This window comes from Petromyzon marinus, chromosome 30, assembly GCF_048934315.1.
Source record: "Petromyzon marinus isolate PM22_M1 ecotype Great Lakes invasive population chromosome 30, UKy_Petmar_22M1.pri1.0, whole genome shotgun sequence".
NCBI classification, from domain to species: domain Eukaryota; kingdom Metazoa; phylum Chordata; class Hyperoartia; order Petromyzontiformes; family Petromyzontidae; genus Petromyzon; species Petromyzon marinus.
This window is the reverse complement of record NC_133696.1, coordinates 12,127,103-12,142,092: the sequence shown is the minus strand read 5'-3', so window position 1 is coordinate 12,142,092 and position 14,990 is coordinate 12,127,103. Positions and strand designations below refer to the sequence as shown.

The 14,990-nt window shown below is 47.7% G+C and overlaps 1 protein-coding gene across 7 annotated transcripts in view; it reads right to left on the bottom strand.

Moving 5' to 3' along the window:
* Window positions 1-39: 39 nt before the first annotated feature.
* LOC103091698 (semaphorin-3C) overlaps window positions 40-14,990 on the bottom strand; it is a 415,462-nt gene continuing 400,511 nt past the window's right edge. For all 7 annotated transcript variants that reach the window (XM_032963566.2, XM_032963567.2, XM_076070749.1 and 4 more), the window contains 3 exons: window positions 12,347-12,414; window positions 10,497-10,630; window positions 40-9,287 (listed from right to left, as the gene is read on the bottom strand). In XM_032963566.2, the coding sequence (XP_032819457.2) occupies window positions 8,754-9,287; window positions 10,497-10,630; window positions 12,347-12,414 (736 nt within the window). In that variant the 3' untranslated portion in view covers window positions 40-8,753. The remainder of the gene's footprint in view (window positions 9,288-10,496; window positions 10,631-12,346; window positions 12,415-14,990) is intronic.

Genomic DNA, 14,990 nt, shown 5'->3' with positions numbered 1-14,990 from the left:
GACATTTATGTTCAACATAACAGGAACATGTCTACAATGTGCAAAACATATATTTTAATTGTGCCTTCTCCTGTCCGTTACAAAGCAAAGGGGGATACACATTTGCTACAATACAGCAAGTAACAATACATTGAAGCAAACGAGAAACACGTTAAAAGTGAGGACAACTCATATACCCCTTAGTACTTACTAATGTCCACTCTTATAGGGCTACTTTAAGGGGAGAGACTACAATAATAATAACAACAGTGCTAATACATCCACAATTGATGTTTTTTGGGTTAGATCGCGTAAAAATAAATGTGTCGTTAAACCCGCCACCACCCAACATTTACAATTGTGGGTTTACTCTCCAATACACCGGTGCGCTGTACTAGTAAAGAATTGGCTAATTTTATTTACGTGATCAACCTCACTAAATGGCTGTGTCGGGTGGTGGCGGGTTTAACGACGCATTCATATGCATGCGATCTAACCTAAAACAACATCGATTGTGGATAATATTGGTCGCCAAAATCTGCTACGTGTTAAACAGTGCTAATACACACACGAGGAGTGGTACTTTTGAATGCTCGTCATCACCATAAACCTTCTACCACTTTTGTTTCCACGACATAGCAAAGCAGATGCGTTTGACACGAAATGCGATAATAGTGGGACCAACAGATGATGTCAGATTGCAGAATCACAGCTCAAAGACGTGACCACTTTCAGTGCGTCATGATCTGAAAACGTCGAACAATCTCGGTCCTCGGGGAATGTCTATTTTTAGATATAATAAGAATGATTTGATGCAACACTACAGAATAAGAAGTGGTGATGCTTTTTGTTGTTGTTGTTTAAAAGCACCCTTTGAATATACATACATTGTTTTCCAAACACGGACATCACTTTTGAAATAAACACGAAAACGCACGGTTGCACCCCGTTACAAAAAAACAAACGTATAAAACGATTCGGCTAAACTATGAAATATGCGAATGTTGGTGTGGTTCATTTTAAAGGGAGGCACGCAAGTAACGCCAATTCAATGACATTTTTCCGTGAGCGTGGGGGGGGGGGGGTCTGTCTCTCCCCGTTGGCCGCTGTTCCCATGTTCTTCTGATCTTGGTCGAGCGCCAACGTCGTCCATCCCCCGTCGTCCACCAAAGGCGCTGTTGCTCTCAGCGCGCAAACACCACGATCCACTGACGCGACCTGACCCCCAAAAACCCCTACACCCATGGATAATAACGGTCGCGAAAGCCTACTTATGTGTTAAAGCAGCTATCCAGTTACGCTGCCTTGCAGGCGCGCGCTCAGCCGCTCGTTGCAGCTACGCAATGCAGAAACGTTGATCGGTTAGACACTTGTTATGGAAACATGAGCAAATGTGGTGTCAAACTCGGCCAGAGCCCAGCCAAAACGAGCTGGAACCCGCATCGCCTACCAGTGGTTATGTCCCGTGTTTTTGTTTAAGCTCTATCATAATTGTTGTGTTTGTTTGTCCATAAACAGTTGAATGCACTTCAACAACAACAACAACCACCATTCGCCACTAAGTGGTGGTGACGTCACCACGACGTTTGTGCCAGGCCATGTGCACCTTTAGGCCAACAACACACACACACAGAGGCACTCACATATTTCACATGCGTGTTAACATCTGTACACGTACACTGCGCCAGCGCTGGGCATTATTTGAGCATTGTGTTGAGTGTTGAAGTCGCGTGAAGCACAACTCTTTATCGGCGTCGATGTAGGGGGCGGGCATTGCGGATCCTATTATCCGCGATGTCTTTCACGGACTTCGTTTATCCGAAAGAAAACACATTTGGGGCGAGAAAGGACAAAAGAAAAACCTTCCTCATCTGCGAAAAATGCACGGATAATTATTATAAAAGGAAGCCGTTCCACAGTTCAGGATGGGAAAATCAGCACGTAATCGTGGGTAACTGGATGAGTAGGAGAGCAGATAATACACACAGATCCCACAGCTTCCATGGGTAACAGGGTCGTGGATCAGAGGAGTTCTGCTGTATTGATTTAATGGATTGATTTATTCAAAAATCGATCCATGGAAAACTCCAATCCAAAAAAACAAACTCAAAGGGGGCGAAGAGGGAGCGGGGAAATCCAAGTAGCAAGCCGGTAAGGTCGTGCACTCGGAGCTGAGAATACATCACGCTGTGTACCCCATTCAGAATACACCGCAGTCCATTCTCGCGAAGTGGAGACATTGCGTACTGAATGTGTGAGCGTGAGCGCTGGCGCATCATACCGCATCTACTCAGATGGACATGTATCCAGTACGGTGTGTGCTTGTACATGCTTGGATATACTCAGGAGCGCAGTATGAGTACACACGCACGCTTGTACGTGGCGGCTACAAACACCCAAGTTGGCTTGCACCACTCGGCACCGTGACCTTTGCCTGAAGTGCAAAAGGTCAGCGGGTTATGCATTTTACACCATTCCCCTAACTCGACCGATACGTGCGGCACGGTTAACGGGAGCGCGAATGTATAACGGAAGCTGCTGCTGGCGCACGTGAATACCTACGGCGCATATGCAGCCAAAATGGGTTAGTTACCACTGTGAGAAATTATAATTAGGAGGAAAATTAGAACTGTGGAGGACCACCCCCCCACCCCCATAATACTCGATCTGCTACGTTGGTAATTAACGATGCAATGGAGACAACGTGAAGGGAGAAGGGTCAGTTGCTCAGGGCCTGTGGACGCCTGCACCAGTGTTGGATAGCCCCTCAGTGTACAGATGCGGTGACCTGCAATGATCGTGCAGGAAATTGTCTCAAAAACGGAATGGACACATTTTCCAGGAAGCCTAAATCGTACTTGTATTTTTTGGGTTAGGCCAGGTGACAATTTGTGGAAAAAGACGGCGCACCACTTGACATTGGCCAAATGAAAGTGGTGATTGAATTATTTAGCTGTACAGCACGATCCACAATTTCGTTGACAGACGTTGAAACTTTTAACGCGAACGAAAATGCACGGTGAATTTAAAAAAAAAATACTTTTAACGCAAGATGACGATAACCCGTTAGGTGAAACAAAAAAAAACTAATCTCTCGTCGGGGAGACGTGGAATGTCGTGAGGGCTTTAGGACAAATGTTCATCTTAGTCCAGGTTAATAAGTTTCGCTGCAGTCAAGTGATGTTACATTAACGTGAGCACTTCACTGATGGCACCACTCCAATGACAAAGATCCCCCGTATAGCCTGAGCAGACTTGTGGGGCAAGTGCTGTTAGCGAGTAGCACCTATGGAGGCTGGCACGGCACACGAGGGGGTGGGTGGCCAGCACCACGCCCGACCGCCTTTGTCTCCCCAGTGGAAACGTTGACACACCGCACCGAGGTACTAATTTGAGACTGAGTCGACCTAGGAGAGGCCCAGGACCGGTTCAGATCATCGTCACTGGTGTCGACCGTGAGTGGGAATCGATCCCGGGTCGCCGGGTTCGAAGCACAGCACGCTAACCCCTACACTACCGCTCCCCATACATTACACTACCGCATACGTGAACTAATTAAAACGACTTCCCCATCACTGGACTATATTACCTCACCACATAATAAAACAATATGAATGCACTCTTTACTTTAAAACACCCTCTACGGTGAATCACGTAGTCATACCTTTTAGCAACTGATCCTTATGGCGGTAACCCGGGGCACCAAATAACACTAAATGTCCGAGGCAATTAAATATTTTATTTCTGGGACACTATTTTTTCCAGGGGTGTTACTTCACTCCGTGACTGTGGTACCAATCAATCCGAAATCAGCGCCACTCCGCGATGTCGAAACGCCAAACATTAGCATCACAAAATCCGTTATCGAAAATTTAAACTTTGAATAGTGCATCGTGTACGGCTCGTCGAGAGGAGTCGACTGCCGCATCGCCGACCATCAGCACAGAGTACAAATGACTGCATCACGGACATTTGTGCGAGAGCCGGGCTACTATGGTACACCCCGGGGTACCGTCATGAGGTTATCATGCTCATTGCGGCTGCGTATCGTTGCCGATTTTGCGTTTGCCTCAAAGTGTGTCCTTAATACTCAACCACTGCTCCTCTTCTCCACAAATCGTATTGTCACTTTTTTTTACTTCGTAATTTGTGCTCAGCCCCCCCCCTCCCTCCCGCGCCCTCTTCTTTCAATGCAAATATTCAACAACACCCAAAACGAGGCTTGAGAAGCAATGACATCGTTGGCGAGACTGCGGCAGGCTCTGAGAAACATCTGCACAGACACCCACGAGCTCTTCGCCAATATCACTTACAATATACACACACACAGGTAGCTGTAGCACGGAACTTATACACGGTGTGCTCCCGTTGCCTGCCCTTTCGAAACACTTTGATAAATGCGAATACCGCGATTACATGAGTTAGATATATGGTGTTTGCAACCTTCTGGCTCCAAAAAAAGTAGCATTCGGAGCGATTTACACACACGTCTGTCACACACACACACCACAAGTCCTGTTCGGACTCCACAAACTATTTATACACAAGCCTTTAAAAAAAACACCACCCAGAACACTAAAAATCGACAGCACGCACAAGCACAGTGAAATGTACAGCAACGTGTTGCTCTCCGCACACCGTGGTCACGAGGGAGCGTCACAGTCAGGCGGCCATCTACGGGAGGAGCCCCTCGTCACGCCACGTGGTTTGTGGGGCCAGTGGTGGGCACAGCTGGGCCAGCCTGCGCACAACGTGATCCACTTACAGACACCCCACTGGTTTCTAAATAGCCCCTCCCCCTCCTCCCCTCGACTCTTCCTCTCGTCTCGGCAGGCGGATTGAAGGGATGCTGTTAAAGAGATGGCTCCGTGTTCTTTTTTTTTTTACAGAAACGGGGAAGGAAGGTGGTGGTGGTGTGGTAAGCACGGGTGGAGGGAGATTCGTGGGTCGGTGGCTCTCAAGGAAATTTGGTTTATAATTCCCATTTTAAAAAAAGTTAACAACAGAGCAAAGCTCGTAAAGGAACTGATGATGTGTTGGCTCGCACAGAATGCCAGCCCTCGATCGCAGTCTACAATCGTATAGTTTCTCCCGATTATATGAGCGGGGTATGTGTAAATGGACCACCCTGCACGCCCGTGTCGCCTTTACAGTGGCATTTGTGCACTCTCTGCAGTTTCCAGAAGTGCGGCAGGGTCGATGTTTGTTTAAGGATAATCCAATATTGACAAAGGGATTGCAACCCCCCCCCCCAACCAACACCTTGAACCAGAGGGAGTGCGCGCGGACACTGTGGTCACGGGATCAATGTGCCTGGTCCGTGCTCTCTACACGTCCCCGACCTCCGCAGACGGCAACAGCTGCGTTCACGTGCGCGCGCTGGCTGGCACGGTGAACTGCCACAATGCAGAATTCAAAATCCCGAGTGGGGACATCTCGTGAACAAAACGAATTTGTGCTGCTCCCTCGCAACACCGTACGTTAGCTCGACGTCGCCAAGTGAGAGAGAGAACTAAAACGGGCACCAGGTAATATGTGGAAGCATGTAACGTCAGTTGGGGCCAAAAGCTGCGACGCTTAGGTGTTGGTGGGCAGGTAGCTAGTTCATGGAGCGAATGAGGCCCAGAGACATTGCACTTTTCAGAGTAACGATGCCAATTCCATGACCTTCGATGCATCAAATAACGTGTATTTTTTTATTTACCATAAATGTATACAAGACATTGAGCATAGAGACCCAAGCAAATTATGATCACACACTGCTTGGATTGGCTGCAGTCATATTTAGAGGATGTATAACTCCTGTAACAAGTGTAGTATTGTATGTTATGGGTTTGGGCAAACTGTAGGATCTCCAAACATCTTAGCAGAGCTTTTAGAAATGCCTCTCACTGTCTCGGAGATGGGACCTCGCCCAAACTACTCCGAGCATTCCCTTCGTTATTCACTGCGGTTGATGACAATTACTCAATGCATGTCAGGCACATTTTAAAGTGGCATTGCTTCCAGTGATCAATGTATCTCGGCCATAGGCTTGTCTTTCTTAGGTAGTACTGCTTGAGGAAATTCAACATATTTTAACAGCACGCAGTAATACGGTTTTTGGAGTAAGATTTACTGTCAGCTGAAAGTATTAAGTAATTTAAAGATACATCATCTACATACTTGATAATACAAACACAAACATAACATCTGATTCACGTTTCTTAACTGAAAATGTGATATACTTGAATTTCATATACTGCTCCGTTATCAATAACTTGAATGGTGCTGCTTATTTGAATTGTTATGAACTCAAATGATGAAAGCTGTCGTATAAAGGTACCTTATCATAATGGTTTTATACTTCCCATTCCATTGATAATGTACCGCGCAGAGCTAAAATACACCAATACGCGTCACGTGTGCAGACATCTGCGAACGCTCGTTACAGACACCTGCAATGAAGCACACTATTGTTTACTAGGAAATAGCAACACACCACCTGCCATCAGACAACCCTCTCCATTTGTATCGATAGAAAAAACAAGCAACAACAACAACTGTCATTGCACTGATGGATGAAGGCCTCGCTGCGCGCCGTGACAATCGTGGGGTTCGTGAGACCGTACTTCACCACGCCGGCGAGCTGCGGGTTGGTGGAAGGGGGCGCACGGATATCTATCGCTCGCCGCCAATTTGAGCCGTGACCAGGAATCAACAGTCACGTGGTGCAGGGCACCGACCACTGCCAACGCTACCCCCCTTTTTGAATCCTCCAGGCTGAAGGGCACTTGACAGGGGCCCGAGTCTAGGCCGATCCTCTCCCAACGCGTACACCTAACCCAACGTCATTGACCTCGCTTATTTTGTAACCACATGCCACCTGAGTCGAAAAATCGTGGACAATATCGGCACAACTCGCTGCACGTAACACAACCTCGTACTCCCACGTGTAAAAATGTTAATATCAACATTTTATTCGACACATTACAGCTTTATTGTTGCTAATCGTAATAAAAAAACATACAATCGTAACAGCTTATTCCATGTTATCTACAATCCATCGGTAACTTGTGTAGTCACGTAGGTAAAAATGTGTTTCGTTCGATATAGTTAGAGTATTTTTGATAATGGATCAACTGCCTATGTGTGGGACAACATTATTTGACCGGGACGTCATTGAAAGCTCACACAGCGATCACACTACAAACTCGTCCCTATTCCTTACCCGCAGCAACATATTCATCCTTACAAAAAAACGTCAAATGACGATTTTATTAATCTAAATGACAAAACACATGGTTCTTTAACGATCACGCTGAGCCTGCTTGTTCCCGTTGCACTGTTACTGCGATTCCGGACAAGTGTCTAACACACGTGACCATTTCCTTTTTTCTTGCAACTTTTGACTTAATTAAACGAACTGTGCACCGCCTAAACGGGTGGCTGTCGCGCAGTACGAAGTTGTTAACCCAATCACATTAGCAACAGAGCTGGTGTATGGTTTGGTTACGGAGTGAAATACGGTCCCCCCCCTAAGCATGGTGTTGATTAAGCATCGTATGTGAAAATAAGATATAGTTTGTCTAGCTCTGGTCAAACTATCCCAGTCTAAATTTTGATTTAAAGCTTTCGTGACTGCAGTGGTTCATATTCTTGGTTCATTCGGTAAAGTCACGTTGAAGGGAAACAATACAATATATCCCAGTCTAAAGCTAGCATCTCACCAAGGCTCCCTCGATCGCTCGGAAAGCAAACGTGGAGCTGCCCTTGTGAATCGTAAACCACATTTCCTCGGCTAAAAAGACTCTGCACGTTTCACACACGCTCCCCGCTCCCCCCTCGTCTTGTCTTCATGCAATATTGCGTCCTCTGTACAAATCCCACAAATGTAACCTTGCAGTTCACTCCTTCTTACTTGGGGGTTTCTTGTCCGCAAAATAGAGGGCTCTGATTTTGAACAGCTGCTGCTATCTAGCGCCAACAGTTTTATTAACGTTGTGTGATTTCGAGATTGAGTTTTTCACAGTTTTATTTTAAACAAAAATCCGGTTTATTTCATGCTTTCCAGAGAGCTCTACTTTCTAAGAAGGGGGTTCTTATCAATATAAGTACATTTGTATAATGCTCTTAAATTAGAAATATATATAAAAAAACTCTTAAAAGCTTGGCCCTATAGATACTCTCTGCAATATTGTACACATTAACCAAACCTTCTGACAGCAGGAACTAGTGAGAATATATATAAAATAACAGAAACAAACACACCCACAAAAAATAAATCACACTATATACAGCCTCTATTAAATACTGAATTAGTTAGACGTGTAATGCTTTGGCCGCAGACAGGAGCAGCACAGCATGCTCAGCCCGTCTCTTCCTGATGGTATGTGAATTGGAGGCTTGTAAGCTTAATGGTGCAAGACAGCTATAATTGCTAGCACTCTGAAAAAAATACAACAACAAAAGCGCGGAATGGAGAATCTTAGCGGCGCCTTCGTGATGCTTCGCAATTCCAACGGCGCTCTCACCGACACCGGAGCAGAGGACGTCCCCGCAGTGGGGTACACGCGACGTCTGTAAAAGTTAGCATCTCGATTCTCGGGGAAACAGCCGAGACGTGCGAGCTACGACAGCCAGGCTGCAGCGCTTCTACCCAGAAAACCAAAACCAACCTCTTTCGATGTTGTTGTTGTTGTAGGGGAGTCTGTAATGAACGAGCAACAGAAACGAGAACATTTGGCAAACAGAAAGTGAAGAAGCGTTACACGTGAGGTCCCGCGGGGTTCCCTCTAGCCTGCAGCAACTGCATGTGGGTTGCGTCGGTTCCGCAGCTTCAACTCTTCCTTGGACGCCGGCTTGTGCTTGGTGGCGGTCGGGTTGGGTGCAGCCTTTGGCTTGTGGCTCTGCGGCTGCGCCTGCGGCTGCGCTTGAGGCTGCCGCTGCGCTAACGGCGCCGGCGGTGCCGCCGCCGCCGCCGGCTGCTGCTGCTTAGCCTGCGGCGCGGGCTGGTGCGTGCCGGGGCACTGGTATCCGGTCGGACTCGATCGTGACTGGCCCAGCAGCTCCATCAGCTCCTTGTAGGCCTGCTTCTGCGCAGGGCTCTGCTGGCTCAGGGGGGTGCCGCTGGGGTCGGTGCCAACGGCGGCCCCCGTGAGCAGCCCGCCGACCAGGCCGCTGTCCAGCACCCGCACGGTGTAGCGGCCCAGCGTGTGCCGGAAGCCGTTCTCCGTGGCCAGGCAGTGGTACATGCCAGCGTCGGAGCGCTGCACCGCCCGGATCAGCAGGCCGTGTTCGGTTCGAGCCAACCGCTCGCTTGGCTTCACCTGTCAACGGTGGCGGGGGGGGGAGAGCAAGGATGGACAGTGATGGCACGCTCTCTAGCCCGGTTTCGCATCCATAGAGAACAGCCAATTGTACTGGTAATGTGACAAACGTGATTCACATTTCTACGTAAACTCATCGACAGATGACTCTTGCTTAATAAACATTGGCTGACAAGGACAGATAGACTGTGTCCAGCTCGTGGCTCTCTTTCGCCAGAGTAAGCGATATGGCACGCATTTTTCAAATTCCTCGAGGCAGGTGTGGTCGGCGGACGGTTTTAAAGAATGGACGTGTAATGGCGGAGGGGTTGAAATTACAACTTGCTGCCAAATATCAAGTTCTCTGGGCTGTCTGGACACCAGTGACAGCGTGATCATTCAAACTAAGCCGTCCTTTTCTGTACGTGTTTCTCCCCTGCTCTCGCTGTTAATCCTACTGTCAATTACTGTCGTCGGGGGGGTGGGGGGGTATATACGAGGGACCGCTCGATAAAGAAGCGTTCCCCCATGGCGAGACTCTTCACCCACGAGCTTCCCTCGCGGCCTCAGAGGCTACCCCCCCCGGCAGCTCACGGCTACGCGTGCCGCAGTTACAATGCCCGAGCCGAATGTTCAGATGCAGCAACATTTTTTGGGTTGATTTTTGTGTAGTCCCGAATTTTTTTTTTTAGAAGAATCTAAAATCCAGTTCGTAATTGAGAATATTTAGAAAACCAGTGGCTATTTTACCATCTCAGCTGCTCTGTCTGTGTATGTCCAAAAAAGGAGGCTGTGTGAATGATTAACTTAAGTCATCGTGTGGATTGATAGGAAGTATGCATCGCTCCATCAACGAATAACGTTTCTTGAGCTCGCAATGGTGATAACGTTGGTGATGAAAGGCTCTTAGAGCACAACGGGCACCTCTTCGGCAATGTGCGTTGCTCAAATCTCAATTGGAATTCGAAGCTCGCGGTTCGTGTTTTGTAAAAATGCCCCGCGTCGTCCAGCTTCCTAATCCTGCCTTTGACCCTGCTCGTGCAGACTCGGCGCGATCCGCCAATCCTCCCCGCCGCGTGGACTGCAGCCGTGCAGCACCGCCGGCGTACACGCACGTTGAACTTCCTTCGCACCGCACGCAGCCAACCACGCTAATCGCGGGCGTGCAGCGCCACCAGCAGGTGCAGCGCGCGCGTCGCACGAGGGGAGCAGAATGTCAAGCGGCGTCACCTCCTTGCGGCGATCGCTGTCGAGGCGCTGCACCAGCCACTTGACGACGGCTTGAGGAGAGCGAGCGCCGCACTCCATGAAGGTGCTGCTGCCCTCCACGGCGAACTGGACCACTTCCGGCAGCCGCTTGTACACTGCACAGACATCAGCAGCGTCACGCGTGGTGTGTGTGTGTGTGATAGTGTAGCAGTTAGCGCGCTGGGCTATGAACCTGGCGACCCGGGTTCCATTCCCGCTCACGGACAACACCAGTGACGATTATCTGAACCGGTCCCGGGCCTCCTCTAGGTCGACTCAGCCTCAAATGAGTACCTGGTGCGGTGTGTAAACATCGCCACTAGGGAGATAAACGCGGTCGGGCGTGGTGTTGGCCACCCACCCCCTCGTGTACCGTTCCGGCCTTCATAGGTGCTCGCTAACAGCACTTGCCCCTACAGTCTGTTAAGGCTATATGGGGGATCTTTGATCTTTGTGTCGAACTTCTTTCGCGCCGTACGGAGACGACCGCGCTAATCGGGGGTGCGGGGGGAAGGACAACAATCTGAACACAAAAAGCAGTTCTAAAGCAATGAGTTTTCAATCTAGAGGATGACCTAAAAGTGCACTTCTCCAGTGGCTTCCTAATATCGGAAGGAAGAGCGTTCCAGACGGTCGCAGAAGCGCATCTGAAAGCGCGCGATGCTGTGACGGGCTTTGTTCGACGGTTAGCCAAAAGCCTCTGCGAGGTGTTGTGGTTCATTTGTGGCAAGCACTTTGTGTGTAGTGGTCATCATCTGAAGACTTGATATCGTGCCTCCGCTCACGGAGAATGAGAATGCACAGGTGAACAACGGAGCTGCGAGTAGTTAGCAGCACAGATTAACAGTTTAGAAAACAAACAATTATACCGTATACCTTGGGGTGTATGAATAGGGTTCGAGTTAAGATTAACTTGGTATTTAAAATCCTGAAATAGTTTTGCACAATATAAATACTGTTATCAGAGGTAATTCATACACATAACAAGGTTTGGTGCCAATCCTATTTCGCTTTAAAATAACAAATTGATGTAGATTTCAATCTCTTTCTCCGAATGCTGTTTAAATATTCACAATGTCACTCCGCATAATGCTAACATTGCCTCCGTGGATTCCATGTCAGGTATTTCTAGATTTCCCTGATACTTTCACCAGAAAATAGGATACGTTATCACATTAACAAAGCGTGCTGTATTTACAAATCGATAATTCCAATAAAGAAATTTGGATAAGTAATAAAAAACGAAGTAAAATTTTTACACGATTTCACTGAACAAGATGTTCACAGTATGTATACATAGGCTGCGCATGCCATGGGAGATAAACCAATGTAAAAAGTCTGCTGCGTTTAGATGCAAAAGAACCTGTGACATCCAATACAAGAGGTAGCCTTCTACTTGTTGAAGCTCATATCAGGGTTCAGAAATTGCCTGCAGATAAAATATGACACCAACTGAAGCATGAAAGCTACTGTTGTACAGGTGTCCCTTGCAAGAAATATGGGGCTCTCGTCACATTTTGGCGAATAATATAATCAGTGTCAACCTTTTATTTGCCGATGCCTCCGTGGGAGCAAAATCACCAAGTTGATGGATTTGGGAAAAATGTTACTGTGGCTGATGCAGCGCAGAGTCTCAATGGCCTTCCACGTGAATGGCAGCACAGTCAATGAAACAAAATAGCCACTGTTCATCGTCATGTTAATACCTAGCCCATAGACGACTTGCCTGTGCCGAGAAGGCTCAGGCATTGTGTGTAAAAGTCCTCGCCATTTAACTCCATGATGACTATAAAGTATCTGGTTATGCCTCAGGAGTAGAAGTAGTAACTCACGGTTTCCATTGAAGCCACGGCACTGCGTGACGGGGTTCCCGTGCCGGATGTCCTGCCTGCGGCTGCGTCTGTGAGATCACACGACAGACAGCAGGAGATCATGAAACAGACAGCAGGAGATCACACAACAGACAGCAGGAGATTGTGAAACAAACAGCAGTAGATCACACGACAGACAGCAGGAGACCACACGACAGACACAGTAGGAGACCACGCGACAGACAGCAGGAGATCACGCGACAGACATCAGGAGATCACACAACAGACATCAGGAGATCACACAACAGACATCAGGAGATCACACGACAGACCGAAGGAGATCATGAGATCACACAACAGACACAGCAGGAGATCACACGACAGACAGCAGGAGAGCACACGACAGACAGCAGGAGATCACACGACAGACAGCAGGAGATCACACGACAGACAGCAGGAGATCACACGACAGACAGCAGGAGATCACACGACAGACAGCAGGAGATCACACGACAGACACAGCAGGAGATCACACGACAGACAGCAGGAGATCACGCGACAGACATCAGGAGATCACACAACAGACATCAGGAGATCACACGACAGACCGCAGGAGATCATGAGATCACACAACAGACACAGCAGGAGATCACACGACAGACAGCAGATCACACGACAGACAGCAGGAGATCACACGACAGACAGCAGGAGATCACACGACAGACACAGCAGGAGATCACACGACAGACATAGCAGGAGATCACACGACAGACACAGCAGGAGATCACACGACAGACAGCAGATCACTCGACAGACAGCAGGGGGTCACGTGACTGACAGAAGGCGAGTTGTGCGGACACACGGTGGCTACGTGGGACACGTGCGCCCTCCTGTGTGGAATCCGTATTATTGCAGGACGCAGCTCTACCTCAGGCACGTGTACATGGTGTGTAAAACTGTGACAATTTGTGTGTACATGGTGTGTAAAACTGTGACAATGTGTGTGTACATGGTGTGTAAAACTGTGACAATGTGTGTGCACATGGTGTGTAAAACTGTGACAATGTGTGTGTACATGGTGTGTAAAACTGTGACAATGTGTGTGTACATGGTGTGTAAAACGGTGACAATCTGTGTGTACATGGTGTGTAAAACTGTGACAATGTGTGTGCACATGGTGTGTAAAACTGTGACAATGTGTGTGTACATGGTGTGTAAAACTGTGATAATGTGTGTGTACATGGTGTGTAAAACTGTGACAATGTGTGTGTACATGGTGTGTAAAACTGTGACAATGTGTGTGTACATGGTGTGTAAAACTGTGACAATCTGTGTGTACATGGTGTGTAAAACTGTGAGACAATCTGTGTGTACATGGTGTGTAAAACTGTGACAATGTGTGTGTACATGGTGTGTAAAACTGTGACAATGTGTGTGTACATGGTGTGTAAAACTGTGACAATGCGAATTACATCCAGAACCAAACGGATGAAATCACTGCATCAAAAAGTCGGGTGTAGACATTTATGATAATTGGTATTTAAAAGTAAAAAAAATCACAACACAATGTTCAAACTCCAATTAATAATATGCCACTCGTACTGTCAAGTTAGGACATTTACTACGATCTCTCTATAACATAACAGAACTATTAAAAGTCATGTCAGATTCACAAAGTGTTTAAGGATGAAGAGCATTCAAAATAAAACTTTTCGGTGAAATTGTATTCGGTTGTATTCGGTGATTATCAATAAATGAGGTGTCTAAAGCAGCCCCAAGCATAAACTAAAAAACTAAACATTTTTTTTATTTTACCCGGTAAGGCCTACCGAGCTGTATAGCTCTTTTTCATGAGCGACCTGGCTTTCACAAACGATAGTTCAACGAAGTGGCTTATCGTGGGGAAATGTTTGCAGGCAAATACTCTAAACGCACATTTCAAAATGTGGAGAAAAAAACCAGAGGACCCGGAGAAAAATCCACGCGACCACAGGGAGAGAGACACGCAAACTCCAAATACACAGCAGGTGTCAAGGTCGGGATCGAACCCACGACCTCCTGCATACCAGGCGAGGAAGTTAACATCTCGCCAACGCGGCGACCCATCATAACCGGGATCTGAGCAGCATGGCCATCACAAGAACGGTGATGCCATCTTGGCACGCGCAGAGTGCTGGGATTGCCATTATGTTTTTGCTCTTCTTGTATATAGATTATCATTCTGGCTGTTAAAACTGCTGCCTCGGGTAGAGGAAGTCCGATTTATAACGCACACGTGTGCAGCGAGTCGCGAACACACGAAGCTCGCAGCACACGGGAGCCAAACATCGGCCATCGCGCCGAATGACACGAGCTGCGGTTCGCGGCGACATCGTAGGAGAAAGGCACGTTTAACAGAACACAATTTTCAAGGACCAGATTTGTTAAGCGATGGGTGAATACGAATGAAAGCTGGTTCGACGATTGCCCAATTGCTCCATTCCTCCACAGAGAATTCTCACTTGATGCGTGCTATGTGCGTGCGACAAAGGTAAATGCGCAGCGCTGCAACCGCTTGCTCACGCCACTGCAAACTAAAGGGCCTCAACCAGAGCACGCTCAAGGGGGCATTTGATTGCAAGTCAAGCACAATAACCATCGCAACCCGCAGCAGCTCCCTCTGCAC